Raw genomic sequence first — 19,517 nt, forward strand, 5'->3', positions numbered from 1 at the left:
GAAGTCTCCCTATGGGTGATGGGGGAAACCAGACATGGACTCCTTGCCCAGTGTGTTTAGAGGAATGTGGCTGCACCTCACTGACGAGGCCCATAGGAGGCCGAAACGATCGTCTGGGGTTGTCATGTTCCTTGTTCAGAGGAGAATTGCCTGGTATTTCGGGGCTGGACTGACCTTACTTGGCGGGATCAGACTGATATACTTCAGGAAAGTTTTCTTCTGTGAAAAGCACACTGGTCTAAAAGAGGCTGCTTCCGGGTGGTAAATCGCCATAGAACAAGCCACTGAGCTGTTGTTCGTTCCTGGTAGAGCGCTTCTCTCTTTGTATATAAATATATACAGATATACATAGGAATATCTATTTAGAAAAACAAAGAACATATTCTGCTATATACAGAACATTGGAATATGTATATATATGTGTACACAGTATTTGTGTTTATATGTGTATATATGTCTGTAAATACATGTGTACACATATAATTACATAAATACATATGTACACATATATAAACACTCACATTATATATATATATATATATATATATACACACACAGACATACATATGCATATTAAGACATGTATATGTATGTCTATGTTAAAGCCCGTTGCCTGCCTTTTTTTTCTTACACCTGAGATCTCATATCTTTGAGCCCTTATAACTTTTTTTGTGCAATATTTATTTTGTAATAATTTTTATTAGACGGTGTTATAAGAAGTGTAATTGTACTTTTATATGTGTTTTTAATGTGTTTTGTGTAACTTTTTATTCAAGTGTAACAGTTAACCAGAGCTATGAGCTTGCGCTAACCCGATGCACGCTAGCTTCAATTGAAATCAAGCAATGCATTTACTTTCAACTTGTAATACACAAGCTACTTCCGATGCGCAAACAGGTGCCATAAAGCAAATATCGCTTGCATGCAACTGTTCGCACGCCACCAGTAATCTAGCCCTTAAAGGGACAGTTCACCCAAAAAATGTATCCTCTTTAAATTATTCCCAATGATCCTTTTAACCTGCTAGAGTGTATTCAATTGGTTACAAGTAGCTCCTTTACTCCTAGTTCAGCATTTGAAATAGCTGATTTAGCCTGTGGCATCGCCACCTACACTGAACAAATTAATACTGGAGTATAGGCTATTGAATAGCCTAAGTATACACAGCCAGCAGAAGAGATTACACTCTCCGTGGGATGCAGGATAGTTAAGTAATAAAATGATCATTTTCCATTGTTCTGTCTATGTATTGAGCTTTGGTGTTCCAGCCAAATAAAAGATAAGGAAGCAAGTCTGTTTACACAAACTTAGAACATAATGAGATCTGATATCACTTTTAAGTTCAACCCATTGTAATAGGCTGTGGTTTCAAAGCACAAAATCAGCCACTTCAGATACACAAATAAGCATGAAAATGGAATTTCTCAAATATTTTATACTCTGCAGTTGGTATAACAAGTCATTTAAAATACATTAATGGAAAAACAATTTTACAGTGTACTGTCCCTTTAATGGGCACACCACCTGGCTGATATTACTGACCAACCGGTTAAAGTTTAAGCTAAAATTAGCTAACATTCCTTTTTTTTCAAATGTTTGCTGCACAAATTATCATTAAATAAATTTATGTTAAATGATGTAATTAATATCTGCTTTGGATAGCTGAAACGGACAGTCTAGAGCCAATACTTATTCTTTATTACTTATTGTTACATACCAGACAAGCATTTTGCAACGGGTTCCTCATCTGTAAGCTTGTAAGAAGTACATGAAACTTTGAAACAATCATTGTTTATTAGCAGCCAAGCTCCGCCCACAGCTTTCTTCTTGTCCAGTTAGCTGTTTTCATGTATGACAGTGCGCATATAATATTTTTCTGTTAGCTATTTCAAATTGCACATGCACAAATTAGTGTGTGCAAGTAGAAAAACGTATTCACAAGTCGATTGTGATTGGAGAAACTTAACGTTATACACAAAATAGGTGGGCTGAGCTTGGTAGCCATTTTCAGCTCCTAACAAACAATGAATATTTAAATGTTCCATGTACTTTTTCAAAGCTTATAGATGTGGGACCCGTTGCAGGATGCTTCTCTGGTATGTAACAATAAGCAATCAAAATGTTGTATTGGGTCTAGACTGTCCCTTTAAGTAACATTTATAAATAACAGAATGTGTTATATTATTGTAAAGTATCACACTGTCCCCATATAGCTACTTTATATTGCAGCCACACACATTTCAATATTGACTTGCTTTTCCATTTATAGGGAGAATCTAAAAGTCAAAATTAGTCAAAATTAAACTTTCATCATTCATATAGGACATGCAATTTTAAACAACTTTCCAATCCACTTTTATCATCAAATTTGTTTTGTTCTCTTGGTATTCTTTGTTGAAACTAAACCTAGGTAGGTCTTATTTCAATGCATTTGATAGTTTTTCACAGCTAGAGGGCGTTAGTTTGTGTTTGTCTTATAGATAACATTGTGCACACGCCCATGAAGTTACTTATGAAAGGGCACTGATTGTCTCAAATGTAAGTCTGTTAAAAGAACTGAAATATGGGGGCAGTCTGCAGAGGCTTAGATACAAGGTAATCACAGAAGTAAAAAGTATAATAATATAACAGTGTTGGTTATACAAAACTGGTGAATGGGTTATTAAGGAATGATCTATTTTTTAAAACAATAAAAATTCTGGAGTATACTGTCCCTTTAAATATATAACTGTACATATCAGGCAAGTGCATTTGTCATTCATTTAGATAAATGAAAGACAATATTGCACGGGTAGCAGCATTCAGCTTTTTTCTGAGCCGGGTTTATTCGTTTGAAAGTGCAACACACAAAGATCTGTGCAAATCTGGATCTTTATGTGTTGCATGCACCTAGTGTATGTATGTAGATATATAAATATAAATATATATATATATATATATATATATATATATATATATATATATATACATATATATATTGCTGTATTATGAAACCAGAAATGGACTTACTTCAACAATATTCACTGTGTGAAAAAAAACATATAAAGTAAGTTTGCTGACACATCTCCTTTAAATAGTTTGGTGTGAATATACACACTATGCACCTACCTATACGTCCATTGTTGCCAGGAGAAGTTGATCTGAGTGTTTTAGAAAATTCTTCCCAGGAGCCCAACGAGCAGCTATCTCTGATTTTCTCTCTCATCAGGGAGCCATTTTTAAAACTGAGAATCAAGTAAGACCATTAGCTCCATGTAATATACTTTTGTCATACAATTCACTTTCGTTGTAATGAAATGTTGACCTCTCTTTGCCTTCAAACCAAACTGGTTCCAAAAATTGCATTTGACTCAGGGGAGTAATAAATCCACATTCAGTGGTTATGAAATAGCAACAGCTACATGAGAGTGGTAGGATCTTGCTGTATGGTCCAACTGGCAACAGAATGACATCGGTATTAAAATGAGGAAAGTAATCATCTCAGGATCAGACATTTTACAGTTATTTGTAGCTTTATTTATAAGTGGTCATTAATCCGATATAATATATATAGTTTGGTCACCTGTATAAATAGCTCCACGGTAGTAAAAAGAACCAGCAGAGTTGAGAGAAAAGCTCATTTCACAGGATACATTTATGAGGGTTTAACTTGAAATTGAAAGCAAACATTTTCTATCATAAAAACTATTTTTGCCTGAAAAAGGGTGAAGAAAAAATGCATAAAAAATTGATATCACTTTTTTTTTTTTTTTTTTTTAAAGGGACATGAAAATCAGAATTTAACGTTCAAGATTCAGATCATGTAATTAAAAAAAACACTCTCCAATTTACTTCAAGTATCAAATTTACTTTGTTATTTTGGTATCCTTTGTTAAAAAGCATATCTATGTAGGCCCAAGAGTGTACACATATTTTAAACACTATATCACAGCTGCATTTGTTACAAATCTTAAATTATTCATTATACTTTACAATTTGTTTAGTTCCTGGAATCCCCCTGAAGTCTTTCTTTGTAAAAGAGCTAGTGCAAGAAACGCTTATAAATGGACAGCTGCTAAGTCTTTTTATGTTCTCACTTGCTGAGGCTTCAGCTCCTAGTAAGCATGTGCAACAGTTCACAGCTCATATATATCACAGAGGCCTTGGTCACATGTAAAAACAAAACATATATACAACATAACCTTCATGTGGCTAAATATATACCCCTAATCCTTACCTAACACGTCACATAAGCCCGCAAATGCATTGCTCAAAATTCCACAGCTGTACTGCATCTCGACGCAAATGCATCAATGAGGTGCGCCCAGTGTCATAGCAACGTAACCAAGCTTAGCCTAAAACTACTGTGCAAACTCTATCGCAGTTCCGGGTACTTGGGTCACCAACTGATGACATCATGGTTGATAGCCGTCGGCATGACAACCGGGAACCACCATAGGGTAATAGTAGATATCGTGTGGTAAGCATATTAGCATTGTTCGGACCATATGATGAAATTTCGCACAATAAATATGTACAACAAATAATAATATGTACAATAAGTCGCTGGCAAAATGGGTTAATCACACCTCAGAATTTTTATGTGAGAAACTTAAAGGAACCAAAGACACTAATTATGCTGATTAAAACCAGATTTTACAGCATCCTAAGTCAAGTCGTCCTATATGGTAATAATGCAAAAAGACATTAAATCTTAAAAACAACATGCCTCTAGGACATGGTAGAAAGGCATATAGATAAGGAAGGAAAGCCCACAGTCCAATTTATAAAAACAGCCGTAATCCACCATTGTATTTATTCCTCTGGGAGCAATTGTGTCAAACTTATGGATCCATCTCAACTCCATCCTTAATAAGGCTCTGGCTCGATCACCACCATGTCTAGACCTCGGGATATGATCAATCAATATTGTTCTCATGGATAAAATTGCATGTCCGGCTTGTTGGAAATGCCGTGCCACAGGTTGATTCGATCCACCCTTCTCAAATGCTAATCAAATAGCAGACTTATGATTCACCAATCTTTCTCTGAACGTGGTTGTGGTTTTACCCACATAATACATAGAACATGGACAAATAATAATATATATTACATGATCCGACATACATGTCAAACGATGGCGAATTGAGAATATATGATTAGTATGTGAATGGTGAAAACAATTCCATGAAATCAAGCTATTACATGTTGTGCAGTTACCACACCTATGGCATCCCTTTTTTCCTTTTGGTAGCTAGGTGCTCTTTTGGTAACATTGGACCAGGTCTGTCTTCCCCAGAAGATCTCGCAGATTTCATGATCTCTTATAAACCAATCTTGGTGGTGACGTGTCAACAAAAGGTAGACTCGTATCAGAGGATAATATTGGCCAATGCTGTTTAACAATCTTCTGAATGGCCCCCGAGGCTGGCGTGTATGTTGTGATGAAGTTGAGACTAGTGTCCACTGGTTTAGGTGGTTCAGAGGTGATGGTCTGTTGTGTAAGAGTATATGACGTCTCACACTGTGCATTCACGATGGTCTCTGGGTAACCCCTATCAATAAAGCGTTAGGATATTATATTTAGTTGTTTCTTCTTGTAGGCCTCCTCAGTGTTTTTGCGAACCACACGCAGGAGCTGAGAGGAGCTAACCCATGTTTTCTGAAATTTTGGATGGAAGCTAGAGAAATGCAGTAAGGAGTTCTTATCGGTGGGCTTACTATATAATGTGGTGTGTAGTTTGAGCCCTAAATCAGTGTCCCTTTTATATATTTCAACATCCAAAAAGTGGATTTTATCAGGATCACTGTCCAATTTGAAACAGACAGTGGACTCAATAGTATTTAGATGGTTAAACCACTGTGTTTAGGTATCCACCCCACCTCTCCAAATGAGAAAGATGTTGTCGATGTAGCGACGGTAAAACCTGATGGAGTACTGTTCTGGAAGAAGAATATACTTGTGTTCATACATTGACATGTATATATTTGCATACGATGGGGCATATTCGACCCCATCGCATTGCCAAGTGATTGCTAATAGAAATTATTCTCAAATCGAAAATAATTTTTTTCCAGACAGAACTTCATCAGGTGTATCAAAAGCTCTATTGGTGGACCCGTGTAGTGTACATTTTGTGTCCGGATTCTTCTGACCATCTCCAAACCATGTCCATGGGGGATGATTGTATAAAAGTTGACGACATCCATTGTCACCAGGATGTCAGTCAATTGTGTATCATCCAAAACACTAAGCTGTGAGATGAGTTCAGAAGAGTCTCTGAGATAAGAGGAGGTGTATTGAACCACAGGTTGTAAAAAGTAGTCAATGTATTCAGCTAGGGGTTAAAACAATGATTCCCTAGGTGACACAATCGGACACCCAGGGGGGGGTTGGATAGGGATTTATGTATCTTGGGTAAAAGACATAGGATAGGGCAAATTGGATTGTTCACTGTCAAAAACCTATATGTATCATCATCTATGATATTGGCATTAAATGCCAAACCCAAGAACTTGTCAACCTGTTGTTTAAAAGTATTAGTGGGATTGAAGGTCAATTTACAATAAGTTGAACCGTCATCCAGTTGACGTAAGGCCTCTGCATGATACTGGGTATAGTCCAAGACCACAATGGCGCCGCCCTTATCCGGAGGCCTAATGACAATAGTGCTATCCTCTGTTAGGGTTTTTAAAGCGCTATACTTTAAAACCCCTAACAGAGAAAGGATCCAGCACCTTTATTGTGTACAAAACTGCTCAAAGCCCATAACGTTTCAGCCCCTCACAGAGGCCTTGGTCACATGCATTTGCGTTGAGTTGCGGTACAGCTGTGGAATTTTGAACAATGCATTCTCTGGCTTATGTGACATGTTAGGTAAGGATTAGGGGTATATATTTAGCCACACTAGGGGTATGTTGTATATATGTTTTGTTTTTACATGTGACCAATGCCTCTGTGAGGGGCCGAAATGTTATGGGCTTTGAGCAGCTTTGTACACAATAAAGGTGTTGGATCCTTTCATTGAGTGCCTACTCCCCTCCCTCTCTTCTACCATTACCCCTATACTCACACACATCTTCAACCTCTCCCTCAGAACTGGTATAGTTCCCACATCTCTTAAGCATGCATTAGTCACACCTATCCCCAAAAAACCTTCTTTCGATCCAACTTCCCCATCCAACTACCGCCCTATTTCCCTACTACCTCTTGCCTCAAGGCTTCTTGAAAAGCTAGTATATGCACGTCTATCCCATTTCCTTACACTAAACTCCCTCTTTGACCCAACTGAGCAACTCTTGGCAGGACCCTCTCTCCCCATTTGATCTCTGTAATCGTTTTTATATACCACTTATGTTCATAGCGCTGCGGAACCTGTTGGCGCTCTACAAATACCTGATAATAATAATTGATTTGATTCTGCACGTAAATCTAGTGAGTGCCGTCTTTTACTTTGATTGTATGCTGCATTCTGGCACCTGTATTGTTTGTGTGAGCGCACAACTAGAGACTGCATTATATATATATATATATATATATATATATATATATATATATATATATATATATATATACTTTTAATATATGAATAAAGACTTTGGGTATAAGGATTCCTGATAAACACTTTACATTTTTCCGTTATCATCACATAGTATTTCTGTGCGCAATTTACAACATTTACAACAAGGACAATAAACATTTGGAATTTCTTGATATAAATAATGTTGGCAATCATTTTCTTTTAAAGGGACATACAACCCCCAATTTTTTCAGGATTCAGATAGAGAATACAATTAAAAAAAAAAATCCAATTTACTTCTATTATCAAATTTGATTCTCTCTCATGTTATTCTTTGTTAAAGAGATACCTAGACAGGCAGTGTGCACGTCTGGAGCACTACATGACAGGAAATAGTGCTGCCATCTAGTGCTCTTGCTAATGTATAACATTGTAGCAAAACTGCTGCCATATACAGTACTACTGCAGATATGTGCACACTCCTGAACTTACCATTTTGCTTTTCAAAAAAGGATAACAAGAAAACAAAGAAAATTTGATAATAGAAGTAAATTAGGAAGTTGTTTAAAATTTAATATTCTATCTGAATTATGAAAGAAAACGTTTGGGTTTTATTTCCTTTTAAGGAACTGTATTTCTAGCACCTTCAGCACTAGCAGAATACACGATTATACAATAAAAATACTCCCTGAATGTTTTAAATCGTTTTTAATATTAAACTGTGTGCTAGTGTGAAATGAGCTATTTAATAAATATCAATAATGGTAGCCATTTGTCTTTATTCAAGCAGTACATTGTGTGATTGTGTATTTGGTTTGCTGCCTTAAAGGGAAATTAAACACTAAATAAATGCTAGATAGAATGATGCATTCAAAGAAAAGATTAGTCTGAGAATAACATGTAGATGTATTTTTTAAAGTTTCATTAGTTGTTTAAATATTGACAAAATAAGTGTAAAGTTTTAGTGTCTATAAAACAATAGGAGCTGCCATGTTGTAACTTGTGTTACCTTCTCTGCTGTGGCCAATTAGGGACAGTTATAAATAGGTCACTAGAGTGTGCAGCCAATGGCTGTGTGGAATATAACAGTGTTCTGCACTTCCATTTCTAACAGGAACTGAAAAGCTCACAATTTCAGAATGGAATTACAGGAATAGGGGACAAAATTAATAATAAAATCATATTGCAAAGAGTTATTTTTATATTTATGATTTATCATTTTATATTATTTTAATGTCCCTAAAATACCATTATGTCTTGTATGTTGTCATGTATGTTGTTAATAAAGCTTAAGTTACGGGTACCTCATTTCATTTTACACATTTTATTATAAAATTGGAAATGTTCCAAAAAATATTTTAAAGACCTCAAAAGTAAAAGACGCGCCAAAGTAAAACATGGCGGCTAATAAGTTTAGTACTGGAGATGATCGTCTAGAGTGTTTGAATGCATTTTTTTTTTCTGTAACCAACAAATTATAATGTACAATTACAGGTCTTCATTTTGTATGATTTAAAGTATTTTTCCTATAACTAAAACTATCATTGTAAAGTGCTATTAAACCAAAACACAATTGTATTTCTTTTGTGAACAGAACATGCACAAAAAGAAAATTAAAATTAAAAAAAAAAAAAAAAATCTATGTAAACATCTAAGTTACGCCCTGGTAACAGAGGCACAAATAGTTTTCAATAGGTCAATGGTGTTGAATTTGATGTAAAAAACGCTGGAAAAAAATGCCAGAAAGCATTTTATGCTACAGATTCATATTATCCCCATGGAAGGATTTTCAGCTCCCCCAAATCTTTTGAAAATGTGTAATTAGTAGGTTATTGTAAAAAAAAAAAAAAAGCCTATAAAAAGCTACTCTCAAGAATTTTAATAGATTGGAATGAGGGGGGGGGCAAAATTGCCAGTATTTTATTCCCTTACCATAAAAGCGCCATGAAGTCATTTGTCTTGACAGGGTTGCAAAATATGTGACCTTCCAAAGCTGGTGTTGGCTCTTTAATCCAAAGGAAGAGGGTATCACTTGTGCCAAGGCTGACCTGAGGAATGGAAAATTAATAATATGTATAAAAAAATGGAAGTAGAAATTTCAGGACAAGCTGAAGCACATTATGCTTTATATAGAGAAGGGTCTTGACACTTTCAGTAATATGTATCTTTTTAGCTTTCCATTAAATTTCCCTAAATGCCTCATCTGCATAGAAAAACTATCATAACGATTCTCATTAAAAAGTAGTACAAATAACCTCTGTGATCCCACGCACTGATTTGTTCTTATACGTAAGAAGGTATAAATACAAAAAACAACTTCCCGTGAGGTTTAAACATCTAGTTTGACAGCTCATAAGCAACATAAAGCATTGGATTTATACTAGAACATAGAAAAAGCTTCTTATTTCCCTAGAGATGATATTTTCAGGACTAGATCTGCAGCACTCTCTCAGGAAAGAAAATAATTGCTGTAAATCTATAGAAAAGAAAAGAGGAGATTAAAAATCCCATGATAATTGAAACTAGTCTTTGACCTTGTCAAATAAAAGCTATAAACAATTATTTCCATTTAGTCATCGAATGTCTGTTGAAGAACATTTATCAGCTTATGTTAATAATAAAGAAAACTATACTCATCAAAAGTGCTTGTTGCACTAAGCATAATTTAATCCCACTGAGACAATAACGCCAATTAAAGGGACAGGAAACACCAACATTTTCTTTCCTGATTTGGATAGAACATACAATTTTAAACAACTATTCAAATTACTTCTATTATCAAATTTGCTTCATTCTCTTGTTATCCTTTGCTGAAGGAACAGCATTGCACTGCTGGCAGCTAGATGAACATATCTAGTTAGCCAATCACAAGAGACAAATGTGTGCTGCACCAATCAGCAGCCAGCTCCCACTAGTGTAGGATATGTGTGTTTGATTTTTCAACAAGGGATACCAAGGGAACAAAGGATATTTAGAAATAGAAGTGAATTTAAAAGTGTCTTAAAATGACATGCTCTATCTGAATCAGCAAGTTTTATTTTGACCTGACTATCCTTTTAAGAAAAACCATTAGTTGATCTAAATTGACAGATGGATACTGAGTACTTTATTCCAGCTTGAAACAAACTAAAGCGTGAATATCCATAGCAGCGATACAATTCTAAAGGATTCGTTCCACCTCAAACAAAGTGAAATACTTAACACTCTTTATTATTAGTAAAACAGGTACTTTTAACAGTCATAATTAAGGAGTATTTTATATAATTAAAGCGACATTAGATTCCTAGCAATTATCAACTATTAAGAACTGCTAAATAAATATTTTTAAAATAATTTAACACTGCAATTAATCTCTGCATCGCAAAATAAATTTACTTTTATATCAGGGTTCTTCAAACTTTTTTCCCAAGACCCAGTGCAATGATATCACATACCTTCGCAACCCTATTTTTATGCTTGGTCTGAAAATTTCTGAAGTAACAAACAAGTAAGCTGCAATTTAAGGCAAAGTGACTAAAATGTGCATACTATTTACAGGTATACCCCGCTCATACAGCGGGTTAGGGACCGGAGCCCCGCTATAAAGTGAAAACCGCCTTAAAGTGAAACAAGGCAGTTTTAGCTTTCTTTTCACTTGCCAGTGTTTTTAAAACTTGAAAACATGTTTGAACTAACATATATTAGGTGTGCAATAGCGCTATGTTTAGTTTAACACTAGCACAGCACAGTATTCAATTAGTATTCAATAAATACTGTACCTGTAAAATAGTGACAATTACTGTAGTAAAATTTGCCAGACTATAGCACTGAGACACAGATTGCACTGTAATGATGTAAACAGAGTGAGCTAAGCATAACAAAATGGTGCCAGTCACTTTTCTCGCAATCTCACAATGATTACAGCACTGTTTCAAAATCCTTGGAGGTTAAACTTCAACTCCACAAAGCGCTGTATTAGCGAAGCGTTGTAAAGTGAAGCGCTGTAAAGTGAGGTATACCTGTATCTGATTATAGTCAAACTTGAAAGTGTTGTAAAAGGCAATAACACACACTATCACACAACATAAACACACCACACACACTCTCATACATCACACACTCATACAAAACACACTCATTCACCACACACACACACTCTCATACAACACACACACCTAACATACTCTCATACAACACACATACACAACACACACACTCTCATACAACACACACACACCACACACACTCATACAACACACAACACACACACACTCTCATAAACACCACACACACTCTCATACAACACACACCTCACACATTCTCGTACAACACACACACTCTCATACATCACACACTTTCATACATCACACACTTTCATACATCATATGCACTCTCATACAACACACACACACACTCATTCACTACAACACACTCACACACCACACACACTCTTAAACAACACACACAGGCCACACACACTCTCATACAACAAACACATCTCACACACTCTCATGCAACACACATACACACACACTCTCTCATACAACACACACACCACACACACTCTCATACAACACACACTTTACACACACCCTCATACAACACACACTCTTATATAAAACACACCAGCCACGACAAAGTAAACATAGTGTTGCGACCCTATGGGTCCTGACCCGTGGTTTGAAGAACCCTGCTATATAAAAGTATTTGCAAATTAAAAGCAGTTCAGGTATACTACTTTTAAAAACCTGGTGGACTCCATGTTACTGGTCCCTTTGCTGTGGTCAATTAGGGTTAAATGTTATTAAGTTTGTGATCTGATCTAACCAATCACTGTGTTTACAGTTTTAAGCTCAGGTAAATTTCTACATACTTAAAGAGACATTCTGTGTTAGAGTATTGTATTATTGCACTGTTGGTTGCATATAACTGTTTAATCCCTGCAAAAGATTAACACGTTGTGTTATTTTATAGAGTTTACATGGTAAACAACAGCTATATAAGGCAAAGTGGTTCTCCCAGCACCAGTGTATTGATCTCACTATTGAGTCTTCTGAATGCGCTCGTTTGTTAGATATTTTGTTTCCAATTTTGGCTTGTACTTCTTACCTTCCGCTTGTTTACGTACCGCTGCTGACTTTGCTTGTGTACCTAACCTGTCTTTGGTTTCTGACTCTGCCTGACTTCCTCCTGCTGCCGAACCCTGCCTGAACTGTTTTGCCTAGATAATTAGACAGATTTACTGGTATTTGACCCCATATCTGAACGGTACCTGCTAACGCCTTGTCCTGTTGTTTATCTGGACTGACCTCTTGTGTATGGCCTTGGCCTGGCTGATGATTCTCTGCACCTCCTGCTACCTGCATTAGTAAAATTTCTCATTACCAGTACATTATCATTACACTGTAGGTGGGTCACGAACTGGAGTACATCCAGGGGCTCTTGGTCAGTCTATACAATCCTTCCTAAGTACCTAGATCCGCTTTGGGATTGGCACCCATATTTGTATGCATTAAATGTTGTAATTGTAGATAGGAGAACAATCTGGTAAATACATCTAAATTAGTTTCTGTCATGGTCTGTATAGGTAGCAAATGGAAAATATTTCATAATAAGAACATTGTCAATGATTTATTTCACACAATGCACCAAGTAGAGAAATTACGTTGTGATAATTGTTTATTGGAAGTTACAAATATTTACATTAAGATGTTGAGTCATCTAGAAATGTAAAGTAAAGCTGCTATCATCTTATCCCAGTTTTATAACTATAAGCAAAATTGAAAACCCTTTATATAACACTCTGATCCAAGCTATATAAGGATGTATTACTCATCTATTGAGGTATGAATGAATTGTACACCAGATATACTGATTTAATACTCTTTATAAATTATTAATGTCGCCACATAGAAGGGATATTGTCAATGCCTGAAAAGCACATCAAATCTATGGCAATATTTTTATTTTTACAATAATATGGCACAGCTAAAAAAAACTTCCTCTTGAATCCCAGGATGATAAGCTGTAATGTTTATACAACAAACATTATAATAGGATTTTGCAGTGATCATTCGCCAAGGAACCAATATTACTGGTTCTTGCTGCATCAGTACAGATTAAACCGAATAGGGGTTCATCTATGTTGCAGTGGTACTTAGAGCAAAGTGCTGCTGAATATAAATAAACATCAATTTGGTTTCCACATGTGGCACCCTAAGGGTCTCAAGGTGCTGCTCATTTTATCGACCTCGGAAGGATGAAAGGCTGAGTGGACCTTGCCGGGGATGAAACCTGCAACCTTCACTGAGCTATCTGTCCGGCAATCTAACCTGAAGCACTCCTAGCAGGCTATATTGTATTTTCCTATCTGGTCAGCTGAGTGTTCACTGTGACTAACTTACCTGTACTCAGGTTGGGAAAACTTAGAATCTGAGTGATTAGATTCATTTGATCAGCAACAGCTCCCTAGCTCTCTCAAACCTCTTCTCTCTTCCATCCCCTCCTTTTCCTGTCCTGATGAATCCATCTGCCACTATACCTCCACCCTTACATCGGTCCTTGATAACCTGGCCCCATCTACCATAACTCGGAAAACATACACTCATCCTCAGCCCTGGCATGCTCCTCTGACACGGTACCTACGCAGATGTTCCCATACTACTGAGCGACACTGGAGGAAAACTCAGAGTTCTGCTGACTTTCTTCACTATAAGTTCATCTTGAACTTTACTATTCTGCCCTTAATCTATATAAGCAACATTACTTCTCCATTCTTATCTCTACTCTTTCTTAAAACCAAAACATCTGTTCTCCACATTCAATACTCTTCTCCGCCCACCCCCATCTCCCACCACAACTTTTCTCTCAGCCCAAGATTTTGCCAGCTACTTCAACAACAAAATCGACTCCATCACAAATGAAATCAGCTCTCAACATACTCCCTCCCCCTCAAAAGCTCACAATCTTCCAAAACCCACATATCCATAAATTTAGCTCTTTCCCCCCTGTTACAGAGGATGAAGTTTCTGTCCTGTGCATTAATCACACCTATCCTCAAAAAACCTTCTCTCAATCCAACCTCCCCATCCAACTACCGCCATATTTCCCTACTACCTCTTGCCTCAAAGCTTCTTGAAAAGCTAGTATATGCACGTCTATCCCATTTCCTTACACTAAACTCCCTCCTTGACCCACTGCAATCTGGATTTCGCCCCTTCACTTAACAGAGACAGCAATTGTTAAGGTTACCAACGACCTACTTACAGCAAAATCAAAAGGCCACTTCTCTCTACTTATCCTCCTTGATCTGTCTGCAGCCTTTGATACTGTCGACCACCCTCTTTTGTTCCATACCCTCCAATCCTTCGGCATCTGTGACACAGCTCTCGCTTGGTTCTCTTCCCATCTGTCTAACCGTACCTTTAGCGTAGCCTTCTCTGGGGCATCCTCTGCCCCATTACCTCTTTCTGTTGGGGTACCGCAAGGCTCTGTCCTCGGTCCCCTTCTTTTCTCAATCTACACGTCCTCACTAGGTTCCTTAATAAAGTCCAACAGGTTTCATTATCATTCATATGCCGACGATACCCAAATCTACCTCTCTGCACCAGAACTACCTCCTTCCTTGCTAACCCGTGTCACTAACTGTCTCTCTCATATCTTATCTTGGATGTCCTCTCACTACCTCAAGCTAAATCTCTCCAAAACTGAGCTCCTTATTTTCCCCCTTCTTCCAAAATCTCCACCCCCCATGTCTCTATAACTGTTGATAACTCCATCATTAGCCCAACCTCACATGCCCGATGTCTTGGGGTCACATTTCCTTACACAAGACACAACAAAGATTTTAATCCACTGTCTCATCTTTTCCCGCCTCGACTACTGCAACTCTATCCTCTCTGTTCTCCCTAGCTGCCGCCTAGCTCCTTTACAATCCATAATGAATGCCTCTGCCAGGCTCATCTTCCTTGCACGTCGCTCTTCATCTGCCGCACCTCTCTGCCAATCCCTTCACTGGCTTTCTCTTGCCTCCAGGATTAAACACAAAATTCTCACTCTGACACGCAAAGCCCTCAATTGCACTGCTCCCCCCTATATCTCAGACCTTGTCTTCAGATACTCTCCCTTCCGTCCCCTTTGCTCCGCTTATGATCTCCTACTCTCCTCCTCTCTTGTTACCTCCTCACATTCCCGTCTTCAAGATTTCTCCAGATTGGCTCCCATCTTATGGAATTCTCTGCCTCGCTCCACAAGAATCTCCCCTAGTTTTAAAAGCTTCAAGTCCTCCCTACTCTACTATTCAGGAACGCTTACAACCTACACTAACCTTCCTATCTCCACTGCTATCCCCTAAAACCTCATAGCATATAAGCCTATGAGCCCAGCTGTTTGTAGTTCACCTTCATAAGAGCTGACTACAACAGTGCAACTCTCGGCAGGACCCTCTCTCCCCATTTGATCCCTGTAATTGTTTTTATATACCACCTATGTTCACAGCGCTGCGGAACCTGTTGGCGCTCTACAAATACCTGATAATAATAATAATAAATTTGAGGACTGGAGATGAGAAAATCTGATTTGTTTGTTACAGGGAAATTACCAGGTAAAGTGTATAGCACTATGAAAATGTTTCACAGAGACAGATACCTTATATATCACAAGGAAACTACACCATGGTAAAATGTTCTAGGTAAAGTGTTCTATAGGCAGGTATGCTACAATAAAATAAGCCTGATAAGCTGTGTGTATAATAAACCTAGATGCAGAAATGTGGGAACATGAAAATTACTTTCCTTCATTCTATGTTTTTGTCTAATATAAGCGACACAATATTAAATCCCTATATGTTTTGTGTGTGTGTGTGTTTTCTCTGTAAGTTGAATTCTTTATTTTTTGCTGTTCTAATATTTCCAAAGTTTTCCTACATTCACAATCAGTAAAACTGGACTCTAAAATAAATTCTGAAAACAGAAAACTATATCAGAAACCAATTTGTCACATCTGGGATATGCACACTTGTGCCTTCTTTTTTTGTAACCTGATAATATTTACTTGTTACAGCTGGAGCAACAATACAAAATTCCTGTAAAGGGTACTTGCTACAAATAGGTTGCAAAACCCTGGCTTAGATTACACAACTGCGCATGTATTTTTTTTTGTTCTGCAATAGGAACACAAGATGGCGACAGATATTAACTTTTTTTTGCTCACTAATTCCTTTCAAATCCTCATAGGGTATACCCCAACACAATGTTGAGATCAGCTGTTAAAAACAGACTGTACTTCAGTAAAAAAAAAAATTCAGACAAAAAAAATCAATTTTAAAAGCTACTATTTTATGTGCATGATAGAATTTCCCTTTTATGGCATTTTGTGCACAGACATTTGTATATACGTCATTCTCTTTCAGCTTTTTGTTCTGACACCCATGTTATATTTTCACATTCTTATGACAGACCTGATTTATACAGTGGATATAAAAAGTCTACACACCCCTGTTAAAATGTCAGGTTTCTGTGCAGTAAAAAAAATGAGACAAAGATAAATCATTTCATAACTTTTTCCACCTTTAATGTGACCTTTAAACTGTACAACTCAATTGAAAAACAAACTGAAATCTTTTAGGTGGAGGGAAGTAAACAAAAAACCTAAAATAATGTTGTTGCATAAGTGTGCAGTGTTATAACTGGGGATGTAGCTGTGTTCAGAATTAAGCAATCACATTCAAAATCATGTTAAATAGGAGTCAGTACACACCTGCCATCATTTAAAGTGCCTCTGATTAACCCCAAATAAAGTTCAGCTGTTCTAGTAGGTCTTTCCTGACATTTTCTTAGTCGCATCCTACAGCAAAAGCCATGGTCCAGAGAGAGCTTCCAAAGCATCAGAGGGATCTCATTGTTAAAAGGTATCAGTCAGGAGAAGGGTACAAAAGAATTTCCAAGGCATTAGATATACCATGGAACACAGTGAAGACAGTCATCATCAAGTGGAGAAAATATGGCACAACAGTGACATTACCAAGAACTGGACATCCCTCCAAAATTTATGAAAAGATGAGAAGAAAACTGGTCTGGGAGGCTGCCAAGAGGCCTACAGCAACGTTAAAGGAGCTGCAGGAATATCTGGCAAGTACTGTCTGTGTGGTACATGTGACAACAATCTCCTGTATTCTTCCTATGTCTGGGCTATGGGGTAGAGTGGCAAGATGAAAGCATTTTTTTACGAAGAAAAACATCCAAGCCCAGCTAAATTTTGCAAAAACACATCTGACGTCTCCCAAAAGCATGTGGGAAAAGGTGTTATGGTCTGATAAACCAAGGTTTAACTTTTTGGCCAAAATTCCAAAAGATATGTTTGGCGCAATAACAATACTGCACATCACCAAAAGAACACCATACCCACAGTGAAGCATGGTGGTGGCAGCATCATGCTTTGGGGCTGTTTTTCTTCAGCTGGAACTGGAGCATTAGTCAAGGTAGAGGGAATAATGAACAGTTCCAAATACCAGACAATATTGGCACAAAACCTTCAGGCTTCTGCTAGAAAGCTGAACATGAAGAGGAACTTCATCTTTCAGCATGACAACTACCCAAAGCATACATCCAAATCAACAAAGGAATGGCTTCACCAGAAGAAGATTAAAGTTTTTGAATGGTCTATATAAAAAGAATGTGCAAATTTTGATAACAGAAGTAAATTGGAAAGTCTCTTAAAAGTGCTGCACTATGGGGGGGGGGGGGCGGAGCTATCTGCCAAGCAGTAAGGACGTGTTTACAGAGAGCTCCCTTATTGAGATTCCTAAAATCAATAAAAAAAAATATATATTTAGTCTAACCTGGACAATCAAATGTATATCTTGATAATCCTAGCTATTCTGGAACCAGAGAAAAGACATTTCTACAGGCTAGCAAACCATCACTCCACATACAGAACTCACGAGTACCAAAGACTGGGATTGAAAGGTACATTTACATGGAAGCTCACCTCACACTCAACAGCCACCTGTTAACATCACTCCGGAAGGTCGGGGCTCTGCTCCAGAGGCTCAAAGTGTGGAGTCAGTGTGATAACGGAGCAGAGGAAAACTCAGCCGGGAAAGACACTGAAAACTACAGAGATGCTTGCACCGGACACCAAAAATCGCGGTACCGCACAACAGACAACTCACAATTGAAAATATACAGCGGATCCATCTCCCCCAATCTCCCCCGGGGACATTGAGGCAGAATTAAAGGAGCCCAAAGCAACAAAACCGGGCCATCCTTCATCTGGCGCCAAAATCCACCATCTTGGCTACGGGCCTCCCAGACACACAAGGAGCCTGATCACAACCATAGGGACAGGTGAGGAAGAAACCCGTCAACTGCTTAGAGAACCTGCTGATAGCGGGTAAGAGATCCCTTTTTTCAAACCTGTTGCTCCTATATTCACTTCAGGGCCTGATAGAGCAGGCCGCTGTCACACACCTCCACACATTCCCACATGGTGTTATGACCTACACCGACTGCGGCCACAAGTTTCATCTAAAGCCGTTGTAGGCTGTAGCGGGGCTCCCCTTGGTGGTTGATTCTCCATACCGTCCCTCCAGAGGTGTACTGCATTAAGGGTCTTAAACAGCAAACGCAATATAGAGACACTTCACATCACAATAAAGGCCTGGAGGGCCAGAAACAGCCCGGGTGGAAATCTGAGGGTGTGGGAAGAGGACATACTAAGGGCAACATCTGGTACTAGCCAACTACTCTCCCCTAATGAATACCTCTGGGTCACAATAAAAAGAGCCTTGGGGTGGTGGACCGGCGCTACAGTGCCCAAAGTATCTATATATAACTTAACTCATTGCAAAAGACCACGTTTACCGAGCCCAGTATAGCTATCAGACCCACTAAGGTCAGTTAAATCAAAAAATACCCCCCGTAGTAAGAACAGATCCACAGAGGAATGGTATGTGGTGAAGGGGGAACACGACACCTGATAACTACAAGTTTAGGGTCTAAACAAGCTGGAGGTAGTAATATAGGGGTCCTGATCTAAGCA

General features: G+C 37.9%; 1 protein-coding gene across 3 annotated transcripts in view; it reads right to left on the reverse strand.

Annotated features, from left to right (window-relative positions):
* Positions 1–19,517, reverse strand: part of XYLB (xylulokinase) — a 384,016-nt gene that overhangs the window by 259,083 nt on the left and 105,416 nt on the right. For all 3 annotated transcript variants that reach the window (XM_053713791.1, XM_053713790.1, XM_053713792.1), the window contains 2 exons: positions 9,432–9,547; positions 3,109–3,224 (listed from right to left, as the gene is read on the reverse strand). In XM_053713791.1, coding sequence (XP_053569766.1) covers positions 3,109–3,224; positions 9,432–9,547 — 232 coding nt within the window. The remainder of the gene's footprint in view (positions 1–3,108; positions 3,225–9,431; positions 9,548–19,517) is intronic.

The sequence above is a fragment of the Bombina bombina genome, chromosome 5 (assembly GCF_027579735.1).
Source record: "Bombina bombina isolate aBomBom1 chromosome 5, aBomBom1.pri, whole genome shotgun sequence".
Lineage (NCBI taxonomy): Eukaryota > Metazoa > Chordata > Amphibia > Anura > Bombinatoridae > Bombina > Bombina bombina.